This window comes from Mustelus asterias, chromosome 27 (assembly GCF_964213995.1).
Source record: "Mustelus asterias chromosome 27, sMusAst1.hap1.1, whole genome shotgun sequence".
Classification (NCBI taxonomy): domain Eukaryota; kingdom Metazoa; phylum Chordata; class Chondrichthyes; order Carcharhiniformes; family Triakidae; genus Mustelus; species Mustelus asterias.
The window spans coordinates 36,556,561-36,570,461 of record NC_135827.1 but is presented as its reverse complement, the minus strand read 5'-3'; the positions used below and the strand labels follow the sequence as shown (position 1 = coordinate 36,570,461).

The window sequence follows — 13,901 nt, the reverse complement described above, 5'->3', positions numbered from 1 at the left end:
TTCCAGCGTTTTCTCTTTTGGTTTCTGGCAAGAGACATTTTTGGGGTGATTTTCAGCCAGACAGTTAAGCGGCAATTGTTTAAAAAAAATGGTCAGCTGGTCAGTTGCATATTGAAATTGAAAATCACAATTTTAACACTATCAGACAGAACGGCAATGTGGGCAGAAATTCCGGAGAGAATCGGGAAACGTGGGTTTCCATGTTTGACTGCAGGTGTGGCTGCCGAAAGTCTGACTTCCACCGTAATAATGCTGAACACTGATAGCTTCAATTGCAGAAAACCTGGGCCATTGACTTGGAAAAATGTAAACAACACAATAACTCAATACAGGGAACCTTGATTTCCTTAAAAATACAGTTCACAAATAATTTATCTAGTTCATGCAAGATTGGAATGGTGATCAATATGAATATTGACTCTTCCTCTCCACAGATGCTGCCTGATTATCTGAATTTTTCCAGCATTATTTCCTCTTATGTCAGATTTCCAGCATCTGGAGTATTTTTTTTAAGTTTAAAGTTTATTTATTAGTGTCACAAGTACATTAACATTAACACTGCAATGAAGTTACTGTGAAAATCCCCTAGTCGCCACACTCCGGCGCCTGTTTGGGTACACTGAGGGAGAATTTAGCACGGCCAATGCACCCTAACCAGCATGTCTTTCAGACAGTGGAAGGAAACCGGAGCACCCGGAGGAAACCCACGCAGACACGGGGAGAATGTGCAAACTCCGCATAGACAGTCACCCAAGCCGGGAATTGAACCTGAGCCCTTGGCTGTGAGGCAGCAGTGCTAACCACTGTGCCACCGTGCCGCCCTATATTTTTGCTTTTGTATTAATGCTTTGAATGCTATTACTTCAGGTAGAAAAATGCAGTATGAGAAAACAGCGATAACATCATTAAAATGGAAAGAGGGGAAGGTTGAAGTGAAGTCTCAGCATAAAATATTACATCTAGGCATTAGCAAAACATAGCCAGAGATACAAGTTATTGTCATGGTTTCAATATGGTGATTTTCACAACAGCATACGCCATTCTTTTTAACCTCTCTCGCTTCTCCCAGGGTTTCATAGAATCATAGAATTCCTACAGTGCAGAAGGAGGCCATTCGGTCCATCGAGTCTGCACCGACCACTGTGCCGCTCTTTTTAAGATTTTGCTTTTTGTGCGGGCGGATGGGATCTTTATCTTCAGCTCCAAGTCCCGTTGGTCATGTGCATGGGTCTTGACCAACGTAAAAACTCTAAACACGTATGTGCAGCTCTTTCCCAGCTGGGACATGCTTGGGAGGCCTGAAATTTGTACGGTCTTGGAGATGCTGACCACAGATCTGAAGATGAAGTTTTAGTTTAATTACATGACTATGAATATTTTTTCGTGGTGCACTTGGGGAGGTCTTCACCTCACACTGGTGTACTGCGTTATACCTATTGGGAAGCACTGGTGTACTGTGGTATACCGACTGGGAAGCACTGATGTACTGCGTTATACCTATTGGGAAGCACTGGTGTACCACGGTACATCGATTGAGAAATACTGGTGTACCGCGGTACACCAATTGGGAAGCACTGGTGTATCGCGGTACACCGATTGGGAAGCACTGGTGTACCGCGGTACACCGATTAGGAAGCACTGGTGTATCGCGGTAGACCGATTGGGAAGCACTGGTGTACCGCGGTACATCGATTGAGAAATACTGGTGTACTGTGGTACACCAATTGGGAAGCACTGGTGTATCGCGGTACACCGATTGGGAAGCACTGGTGTACCGCGGTACACCGATTAGGAAGCACTGGTGTATCGCGGTAGACCGATTGGGAAGCACTGGTGTACCGCGGTACACCGATTAGGAAGCACTGGTGTACCGCGGTACACCGATTGGGAAGCACTGGTGTAGTGGACAGCTGCCAATTGCTGAAATATATATTTAATCTTCACTGGAACCTGGTGAATCAGGTAACATTAAAACAGCAGCAGAACAGTTGTGATGAACAAGTGCTGGTACGGTAGGATAAAGGTTATGTTACGCCACTGGCCTAGCAATCCAGAGGCCTGCATTAATGGTGGGGAATAGAAGTGGTGTAGTAGTGACATTACTGGACTATTCTAGAGTCTTTGACCTTGCAAACATGGGTTCAAATCCCACCAAGGCAGCCGGTACAATTTAAATGCAATTGATGAAAATTTGAGCCTGGATCCTGAGGAATGGCGGGGGGCTCAACCCCTGCATCCCCACTGACTCTGACAGGCCCTCGACCATTTTACACTCCCGTTGGATGGATGACCATCCAGGCACAGTGCTGCAGTGGCCAGAAGAGGCACTGCAGCAATATGTCTGGGACTAAGGCCCTGATTTTACCAGCACGGCCGCCCCAAAATCGGGGTGGGCGATGCTCGTGGAACGGCATTCCCCGTTGGCTTTGGGCGTGACCTTACGAGCCTCGGGTGGCTGTGCCGGTAAAATCAGAGCCTAAGTGTCAGGGCATGGAGGCCAGCTAAGTGGCAGGGGTCCGGGTGAGGAGACTCCTGGGGAGATCATGAGGGGGCATTTGGGATATTGGTGGATAGGTTTGGTGGAGAGGGAGGTCTAGAGGTGCCTGGTCTTTGAGGGGAGAGTGCCCCCAGGGAGAAGTGGGCTTGTGATGGAGGCACTGCACCCTGCCCCCTGCTACCCTCCACCCCCTGCTACCCTCCACCCCCTCCCCACCATCCTGCCCACGATTTAGGACTTACATTTTTTCTATTTCCCACTCTGACCAATCTAGTGCCCACTGGCCTAAAGAATGAGGTTGGGTGGGTGAGGGCCCTTCAGTGGCCACTCAACCATGGATGGGCGAGATCCCAGAGAGTATCCCATCAGGACAATTTCATGCTTCCCCCCACCTCAAAACTCACTGGGCAGAGGGGGCCGGTGGGGAGGGGGGGTAGCGAGTGGGGTAAAGCATAAAATTCAGGCCCTGCAATTGAAAATTCCTCTTAATAGCATCATGAATTGTCATAAATGCCCACCTAGTTCACAATACCCTTTAGGGAAGGAAATCATCTGACCTACACGTGACTCCTGTCCCATGGCTATATGGTTGACTCGTTGCCAAGCTGCGCCACTCAATTGTCTCAAACTGCAACAGGGACGTCTCAAATCCTCTGTGGGAAGATCTGCATCAGGTGGACTGCAGAGATCCAAGAAGGTGGCTCACTGACTCCTTCTCTTGGGCGCTTAGACATGGGCAACAAATGCTGGCCTTGTCTGTGATTCCCACATCCCATAAGAAAATAAAACACAATGGGTGGAATTTTCCCATCCCGACTGTCGCGGGAATCGTAGCGGGCGGGACACGAACGATGCAGAGGTTTGTTAACCTCGGACGGGATTTTCCGGTCTTGGGGCGAGTGCGGCTGGAAAGTCCCGCCCTATCTCTCAATGGGGAATTACATGAATCGGCCATTCAATCCATTATTACGCACCACGTGAGACTTATTTCAACTTACCACACCAATAAATCTAAATTCCTTCTTCTACCCCCTCTGAAAACTGCTATGTTATCAAAATATCTATAACCTCAGACCCCTCCCCCCTTTCTCAACAGACGTTGATGAAGTACAGGCACATTGTGTTCAGTGAGGAGTCCAAACTGTTGGGTTAAATGAAGGACTGTGCAAACATGGTCATACTTTGGACATTGTTTGTATAATGCCAATCTTCAATACTGTTGTACAAAAGCCAGTTTTATAAATTCACATCATAAAATGCCTCTGAGATACAAGGTCATAGCTTCATGTTATAATCTAACCAATGGTAACGGACTGGGAGGGTCAGCTGACCAGCTGACCTGGTAGACAATGTAACCAATGGCAAAATGATGTGGTGGCCAGCTGACCAGCTGACCCGGTATAAGTAGAAAGCAGATGGGGATTGTGGGGAGCTGGTATGGTCTAGGGTGTGCTCTCCAAGTGTTGGTGCAACAAAGTCATGTTATTAAACCTGTTTCTTTGTGAGGTTAATTCTTCTATTGCTTGCAACTGAAGTATCCTTACTGCTGGATAAACAGTTCAAACACCTCCCCAGGGTTTATCCCATCATCTTTGATGGCACCTTGGAACTGTATTGCTTGCAGAGGTCTTGATAGGATTGATGTGGAGAGGATTCTGTGGGAGAATCTAGCTGGTTAGGTGCATTGGCCATGCCAAATTCTCCCTCAGTGCACCCGAACAGGCGCCAGAGTGTGGCAACTAGGGGATTTTCACAGTAACTTCATTGCAGTGTTAATGTAAGTCTACTTGTGACAAATAAATAAATAGACTTTACTCTTAGTACTAGGGGCCACTTTTTGAAAATAGGGGATTGCCCATTTAGGATAGAGATGAGAATTTTTTTCTCTGAGGGTTGTGAACCTCTGGAATTCTCTTCAAAAGGCAATGGAAGCAGAGTCGTTGAATATTTTAAAGGCAGAGGTAGAGGTGGATAGATTCTTGATAAGCGAGGGGTTGAAAGGTTATCAAGGTCAGTGGGAGTCTGGGGTTGAGGTTAAAATCAGATCAGCCATGATCTGATTGAATGGCGGAGCAGGCTTGAGGGGCAGAATGGGCTACTCCTGCTTCTAATTTGTTCATGTGTTGGTATGACCCAAACCTCTTGGATTAAAGCTCATCTCATTAACTCAGTTTCTCTCTCTGCAGATGCTGCCATGGATAGAGGAAGGAACATGCTGAGTGTTTACCCCATTCCCTCTTTTTATTACCAACAGTTGCAGTATTTTGATTTTTCTTTGTAAAACTTCACTGTTGTCTGTGTAGACTTTGTGGGTAACAAGCATAATAAGTTGTTGGAATACAACAACAACTTACATGTATGTAACATGATAAAAGTAGTAAAATGCTGCACAGTGTTTATCAAATAAACCCGAGGGCAGCTATTAGGACAGGTGACCAAAGGCTTGGTTGAAGATGTAGGTATAACAGGAACACCTTCAAGATGGAAAGAAAGAGTAAAGGAAGAATTCCAGAGCTTATGTGTGGCCCAGGCGGTTCAAGGCACAGCCACTGGTGGTGGGGTGAGTAAATTTGGGGATGTTCAGGAGGCCAGAATCAAGGGAGCGCAGAGATCTCGGAGGGTTTTAGGGCTGGAGGAAGGATACGGAGATAGGGAGAGATTTGAAAACAAGAATGAGAATTTCAAAATCACGGTAGCGCTGGACTAAGTCCAGGAGGAGTGATGCACAAACAGGACTTGGAGCAAGTTAGGATCAGGGCAGCAGAATCTCCCTGGTCAATTCATTGATTAGAAAAAAAATGGTTTATCAGCACAGAGCCATAGACATCCACCTGTACCTGGGCCGTGGTTTTCTCCCCCTCCCCATCCCATAGCATGTTTTCTGGTGACATTGGCTGATGGCAGAATCATAGAATCCCTGCGGTGCAGAAGGAGGCCATTCAGCCCATCGATCCTGCACTAATCCTCCTGACATTAAGGCGCAATTTAGCACAGCCAATCAACCTAACCCGCACATCTTTGCGTCTTCTGGTTCTACTGAAATCTGCAGCCTTTTGCGCTGTTCACCAGCCGTGCCCTCTGGGGAACCTGCCATGGGGTGGGGGTGGGGTTAGGGGGGGGTGGGGTGGGGAGAGGAGACAGGAAGATCGTGCCGGCAGAAAGGGCTGGAAAATTCAGCCCATCATGCCTAATTGCATGTTCAATAACTCCAAAGTTTTTTGCCTTAAGTTCACTGGGAAAATTCTCACGAAAAATCTTTCAGAAAAGACACCTTATTTGTTAAATTTTCCATGAATGCCCAATGTTGATATATAGAGCAAAGAAAATTACAGCACAGGAACAGGCCCTTCAGCCCCTCCAAGTCTGCACCGACCATGCTGCCCGACTGAACTAAAACCCCTACACTTCCGGGGACCATATCCCTCTATTCCCATCCTATTCATGTATTTGTGCAGACGCCCCTTAAAAGTCACTATCGTATCGTATATGTTTATTTAAAAGGAATAACCTGGCTTTATCTGATCTGCACGGTTTAATATTCATTGATTTCAGCGAGAATTCTGCAAAGTGGATCTCTGTATTGTAACTGTGCTGCTTCGGGTTAATGCAAAGCATTTTCGATGCATATTAATGTGAGAGTGACAGTATAACTCGGGTCAGATTGCTGATCTGACTCCTCAAGATGTTAACCTAGCAATTTGAACTCAGCTCTGAGACATGGTGGCATGGTGATGGGGCAGCACAGTGATGGGGGACAGCATGGGAGATCGGGTGGCACAGTGGTTAGCACTGCTGCCTCACAGCGTCAGGGACTCGGGTTCGATTCTGGCCTTGGGTGATGTCTGATTGGAGTTTGAATGTTCTCCCTGTGTCTGCGTGGGTTTTCTCCGGTGCTCCGGTTTCCTCCCACAGTCCAAAGATGTATAGGTTAGGTGTATTGGCCATGCTAAATTGCCCTTTAGTGTCAGGGAGGTGTGGGGTGGGGCGTGAGTTACGGGGACAGGGCCTCGGTGGAATTGTTGTCGGTGAATGTTCGATTGGGTGGCACGGCGGCACAGTGGTTAGCACTGCTGTCTCACAGCGCCAGAGACCCGGGTTTGATTCCCGGCTTGGGTCACTGTCTGTGTGGAGTTTGCACGTTCTCCCTGTGTCTGCGTGGGTTTCCTCCGGGTGCTCCGGTTTCCTCCCACAGTCCGAAAGACGTGCTGGTTAGGTGAATTGGCCATGCTAAATTCTCCCTCAGTGTATCCAAACAGGCACCGGAGTGTGGCAACTAAGGGATTTTCACAATAATCTTATTGCAGTGTGAATGTAAGCCTACTTGTGACTAATGAATAAACTTTGGCCGAATGGCTTTCTTCTGCACTGTAGTGGTTGTGTGATATGTTCAGTTATTTGAGCATCGCATGAGTATAACTATAACCAATATCTCTAAATTTCCAGGAGTAATTTATTAAACATTGAAAAATTCAAACCCACTGTTCAGCTTTCCCTGAATGATTAAATTAGATTTTCCATTCTTTTTCAGAAAACACTAGTGAAATCTAATCTGAATCTGTGTCAGCTCCCTGTGAGAGAAACTCAGCTAGTCCCAACCCCCTCCCCCACCATTTCCCCGTAACCCTGTAAATCTCCTCTTTTCAGATAATTATCCACTTCCCTTTTGAAAGCCATGGTTGAAACTGTTTCCACCGCATGTGCAGGTAGTGCATTCCAGATCTTAACCACTTGCTGCTGACAAAAAAGCTTCTCCAATTTATCATTGCAATCAAACTCTTTCATCTGCCCTTGTAAGTTTTTATCTCTGAAGCTTAAAGTGCGGTGCCAAGAATTGGGCAGCATGCTCCAGTTAAGGCCAAACCAGGATTTTACGAAGCTTTGCCAGAACCTCCTATCTTTTCTACGCTCTATTTATAAAGTGCAGGATCTCGTTTGTCTTGTTAACCACTTTCACAACCGATCCTGCCAACATCAATGCTTTGTGCATATATACCCCCAGGTCCCTCTGTTCCTGTAACCACTTTAGAAATGAGTCCTTCATCTTATATTGCCTGCCCTTGTGCTTACTCCCAAAGTGTATCCTTTATAATGGAATATAACTATTTCAATGACACAATCTTAGACTCACAGAATGACACAGCGCAGAACAGGGAGGTGATGGACTAGTGGTATTATTGCTAGGCTATTAATCCAGAAACTCAGTAATGTTTTGAGGACCTGTGTTCGAATCCCGCCACAGCAGATGGTGGAATTTAAATTCAATCTTAAAAATCTGGAATTAAGAATCTATTGGTGACCGTGAAACATTTGTCGATTGTCGGAAAAAAAATTTGGTTCACTAACGTCCTTTAGGGAAGGAAATCTGCCTGGTCTGGCCTACATGTGACTCCAGAGCCACAGCAATGTGGTTGACTCAACTGCCCTCCAACGGCAACTGGGGATGGACAATAAATGCTGGCCCAGCCCATGTCCCAGGAATGAACAAAAGAATATCGTATGCCAGTCTTTGAAAGAATTAATTCCTCTCTCCTGTTCTTGAGTCCTTGTAATTTTTTCCCCCTTCAAGTTTTTATCAAATTCCCTTTGAAACTTATTGTTCAATCAGCTTCCACCACCAACAGATCATCATAACTCGTGCGTACGATCTTTGTTCTCAATGTCTTTCTTACCCAGAATGCGAGTCAAACAAGACAGTATCAAACATTACGGAGCCCTGCTGATCCCACTGTGTCCATTTCTGCCCAGTGAGGAATCGGCTAGGAAATTCTGACACTGCGGGCAAACTGATGGGCCAGAGTTATACTGCCCTGCCCACCATGGGAATCGGAGTGGGTGAGGGGTGGACCATGGAAAGGTCTGTTGACCTCAGGCGGGATTTTACAGTTTTGGGACGAGTGAGGCTATAAAATCCCAACCATAAAACATAGGAGCAGAATTAGGTCACTCGGCCCAGAGAGTCTGCTCCGCCATTCAATCATGGCTGATATTTTTCTCATCCCCATTCACCTGCCTTTTCCCCATACCCCCTGATCCCCTTATTAATCAAGAACCTATCTACCTCTGTCTTAAAGACACTCAATGACCTGGCCTCCACAGCCTTGTGTGTTTGGTTAGACTTGTGTCACTTATATAGACACACATAGACTCCACAGCCTTCTGCGGCAGAGTTACACAGATTCACCACTCTCTGGCTGAAGAAATTCCTCCTGGTCTCTGTTTTAAAGGATCGTCCCTTTAGCCTGAGGTTGTGCCCTCTGGTTCTAGTTTTTCCTACTAGTGGAAACATCCTCTCCGCGTCCACTCTATCCAGGCCTCGCAGTAAATTTCAATAAGATCTCCCCTCATCCTTCTAAACTCCAACTCCATTTGGCCCATCGGGTCTGCACCAACCACAATCCCACCCAGCCTCTATCCCCATAGCTCCACGTATTTACCCTGCTAGTCCTCCTGACACCCACTGGCGATTTAGCATGGCCAATCAACATGACCCGCACATTTTCGGACTATGTAAGGAAACCGGAGCACCCGGAGGAAGCCCACGCAGACACGGGGAGAACGTGCAAACTCCACACAGCTAGTGACCCAAGCTGGGAATCAAACCCGGGCCCCTGGCGCTGTGAGGCAGCGGTGCTAAACACTGTGCCACTATGCTGCAATAATTAGATTACTACGAGATTATCACTACCACAAGATGATGAGCTTGATACTTTTCCTTTGCAAAGAGAGTTCTGCAGGGTAACGCAAAGATTTTTTAAATGATAAACGCTTTTGATAGGGTTAGCACAAGGAGAATGTCTGCACTCATGGGAAAGTGCAAAGCCAGAGATCATCAGGATAAAAGCAATGTCTTTACCCGGAAGGTGGTGAAAATATTGATGCCGTTACCACAGAGGGAAATAGTATGGATGCAATTAGGGGGCAGGTGGATAGGCAGAAGAAAATTTTAGGATTATGCCGAATGAGTTGGAGGAGGAATGAGACTCTCCTGATGATTTTGATTTGATTTGATTTATTATTGTCACATGTATTAACGTACAGTGAAAAGTATTGTTTCTCGCACGCTATACAGAAAAAACATACCGTTCATAGAGAAGGAAACGAGAGTGCAGAATGTAGTGTTACAGTCATAGCTAGGGTGTAGAGAAAGATCAACTTAATGCGAGGTAAGTCCATTCAAAAGTCTGAGTCGGTTGGTACGTGACCTCAGACTTTTGTATCTTTTTCCCAAAGGAAGAAGGTGGAAGAGAGAATGTCCGGGGTGCGTGGGGTCCTTAATTATGCTGGCTGCTTTGCCGAGGCAGCGGGAAGAGTAGACAGAGTCAATGGATGGGAGGCTGGTTTGCCTGGTTTGATGAAGGAGCAGCGCTCCAAAAGCTCGTGATTCCAAATAAACCTGTTGGACTTTAACATGGTGTTGTGAGACATCTCACTCTGTCAGTCATGGCTCAGCTGGTAGCATTCCTGCCTCTGAGTCATAAAGACTTGGGATCAAATCCTAAGCAGAAAAATATAGGCTGGCACTCTAGCGCAGCACTGAGGGAATGCTGTACTGTTGGCAGTGCCGTCTTTCAGATGAGACGTTAGCACAAAGCCCCATCTGCTTGCTCAGGTGGATATTAAAAAATCCCATGGCACTTTTCTGAAGCAGTGTAGGGGGATTTACCCCGTGGGTCCTGGCTAATATTTATCCCTTGATCAACATTATAAAAACAACAGAAATTACCTAGTCATTATCATTGGGGAGGTGATGGCCTAGTGGTATTATCGCTAGACTATTTATCCAGAAACTCAGCTGATGTCCTGGGGACCTGGGTTCGAATCCCGCCACAGCAGATGGTGGAATTTGAATTCAATACTAAAAATATCTGGAATTAAGAATCTACTGATGACCATGAAACCATTGTTGCTTGTTGGAAAAACCCCATCTGGTTCACTATTGTTCTTCAGGGAAGGAAATCTGCCGTCCTTACCCGGTCTGGCCTCCATGTGACTCCAGAGCCACAGCAATGTGGTTGACTCTCAATTGTCCTTCAGCAACCAGAGATGGGCAATAAATGCTGGCCAGCCAGCGACACCCAAGTCCCACAAATGAATAGAAAAAGAAAATCACATTGTTGGAGAAGGGATTTTGATCCTCACACATTAGCTGCTTGCTACATTTCAACCATGACTACATTAATGGCAAAGTATTTTGATAAAAGCAAATTACTGCAGGTGTTGGAATCTGAAACAAAACTAGAAAATGCTGGAAAATCTCAGCAGATCTGACAGTATTTTTGGAGACAGCTAACGTTTCGAGTCTGGATGACCCTTCGTCAGAGCTGAAGGTAAAGAAAATAGGACGAGGTTTCTACTCATCTAGTAATATATATATCTACATATGTATATATGTGTATTTTGAGGTGCCCAGTCTTTATGTCTATTGTCTTTTTCCTTTTTTCTGAGCTGTGTAGTCTGTGTGATTCTAAATAAATTAACCTCCCAAGTGCTGGTTCGGACACGTGAAGCATAGCTGGAGTTATTTGGATTTAGACGGGAGGTGTTACAAATTTACATGATATTATGAAAAAAAATCCAGAATATTAGATGTGTGGGTTAGGTGGATTGGCCATGCTAAATTAACCCTTAGTATCAAAGGGATTAGCAGGGTAACTAGGTGGGGTTGCGAGAATAGGGCCTGGATGGGATTGTGATCAGTGCAGACTCGATGGGCCGAATGGCTCCTTCTGCACTGTAGGGATTCTAAGATTCTATGAAACTGCTTTCTAGATGATGAATTAAAATATGCCAATTAACTCCCTCATTCTTATATATCGTCTTATCCAATTAAACAAACATTCAGGATTTTAGTGCAAACTAAAGGTATGCATGATGTACTGCACTAAAGGAGATCATTCGGCCCACAGGTCTATTGTTATCCAATCTAATCTCACTTTCCAATATTTGGTCCATAGTCTCGTTGGTTACAACACATCATGCATTGTAACAATCAAGGATTTTTTGAACACCACAAAGAACTCTGCCTCAACCGTTATCTCAGGTAGTGAGTTTCATAGCCTCTTCCATTCTCTGAATAAAAACTCCCCAATAACCCTTTCATCAAATTACATAAAATTAAGCACCCTAACTGTTAAGCTCTTCGCTAAAGGAAATAAGAACCCATCTGTTCTGTCTAGGTTCCCCCATAATTTTATACACCTCAATTAAATCACACTTCTGCTTTCACCACTCCAAGAAAATCATCACAGCCTATCCAATCTTTACTCATAGCTAAACCTTTCCATTCCTGGCAGCTTCTTCATAAATCGTCTTTCTATTTTTGATTTGTTATTGTCACAAATATTAGTATACAATGAAGAGTAATGTTTCTTGCGCACTATACAGACAAAGCGTACCGTACATAGAGAAGGAAAGGAGAGAGTGCAGAATGTAGTGTTACAGTTCCAGCTAGGGTGTAGAGAAAGATAAACTTAATGTGCCAAATCTGTAAGAGGTTGGATTAAAGCATTGTCAGTGAGTTTAAAAAAGTTAGAATAAAGTTTTGGAAGCATAAAATGAGAGTAAAAGATAGAATTAGAAGGTATGCTGGGCACAGCTTGCAAGAAGTCGCAACGCTCCAGCACCACTCTCTATACCCTCTGTAGTGTGATCACATTTTTCCTCTAATGCAGTGGCCAGACTATATGCCACATTCTAGCTGAGTGTTTTATACAGTTCTGGAATAATTTCCCTGCTCTGATACTCCATGCCTTGGCTAATAAAGGCAAATATTCCATATGACTTCTTAACTATCTTCACAGTCTGTTCTGTTACCTTCAAGGATCTGTGGACATGCACTCAAAGGTCCCTCTAATCCTCTGCACCTCTCAGTATCCTACCATTTTTGTGTTTCATCTCCCCAAGTACATTACCTCACACTTTTCCAGATTTAATTACAGTTGTGGCTTTTCTGCCCACCTGACCAGTCCATTGATACCTTCCTGCAATCTACAGATCTTTCACTAACCTCGCAATCTGTCAAACACCTGATTTTTGTATCATCTGCAAACTTTTCAATCGTAACACCCTCCATTTAACCATAGAACCACAGAATTCTTAGAATGCAAAAAGAGGCCATGCGGCCTATCGAGTCTGTCCTGACTCCCTATCCCTGTAAGCCCGCGCATTTACCATGGCTAATCCATCTAACATCTTGAGACACTAAGGGACAATTTAACCTGGTCAATCCACCTAACCCGCACATCTTTGGAGTGTGGGAGGAAACCAGAGCACTCAGAGGAAACCCATGCAGACACGGGGAGAACGTGCAAACTCCACACAGACAGTGACCCGAGGCCGGAATCGAACCCGGGTCCCTGGAGCTGTGAGGCAGCAGTGCTAACCACTGTGCCACTGTGCCGTGGACCTCTGGCACGTCAATAAAATTCTCTGGCAATTTGTTCATTCACCAAAGTGTCATTTGATCATTTTAATATAATAAATATAATATGATAAATATTGAAATAAATAAATGTTATTGACACCCGACCTACTAATACAGCTGAAATAAAAAACTGCACATTCTTCACGCCTGTGGAAAATAGTAGCTAATGTTTTAATATTTGAAAAAGTAAATAAAACGAATAAAGTTAATTAAAATAGACTTACCTGCTGTAAAACACAAGGAGAGAACAGTTATCACAAAGTAGTTTACAGACATCATGTTGAGTTCAATTTCCTCAGATAAGAATCTAACTTTTTTGAAATATGTGTCACTAGTTTTTGATTAGAACAAGTGCTGGAAACATTTGCAAATCTCCCTTTTAAGTTAACATTTGGAAATTGCAAATTTGCATCAAAGGTTTTCAATGATACATTGGGATATGACAACTACCCCTCTGACAGGTTATTAAGTGACAGACAGCCGTTACTTCAGAGATGTTGTTCCATGGATAAGCGCAACCCACTGCTTGTAGAGTTCTCTCTGTTCAGAGACCAGAGTCAGAAATTGCAACGTCAGTTCCTGTGATTTGATTCATAGTCTTACAGAGTGAAATAGCTGCGCTGACTATTTGACGAAGATTATTTTTAATCTTACATCTCAGTTCTTTTCCTACAGACTTGCAATTTTTTCCCCCCTTTGAGTGTTTAATCAATTCGCTTTTGAAATTTGCTATTTTGGCTTCCACCAACCTTTCAAGCAACACATTCCACATCACAGCAGTTCCCTGCGCAAAATTTTCCTTCGCTTGATTTCAAAGCGTTCTAACCACTGTTAGAAAATGTAGTATGATTTATGCCCTGTCGAGTCTTCGGTTTAAAGTATGCCCCATCTAAGTTTAAGTTTAAGTATTAGTGTCACAAGTAGGCTTACATTAGCGCTACAATGAAGTTATTGTGAAAATCCCCCAGTCGCCACACTCCG

The 13,901-nt window shown here is 44.6% G+C and overlaps 1 protein-coding gene across 1 annotated transcript in view; it reads right to left on the bottom strand.

The window, feature by feature from the left end:
- Positions 1–13,466, bottom strand: part of LOC144480039 (uncharacterized) — a 51,741-nt gene extending 38,275 nt beyond the window's left edge. Inside the window, exon 1 of the mRNA XM_078199198.1 lies at positions 13,145–13,466. Coding sequence (XP_078055324.1) covers positions 13,145–13,199 — 55 coding nt within the window. The 5' untranslated portion in view covers positions 13,200–13,466. The remainder of the gene's footprint in view (positions 1–13,144) is intronic.
- Positions 13,467–13,901: the final 435 nt, after the last annotated feature.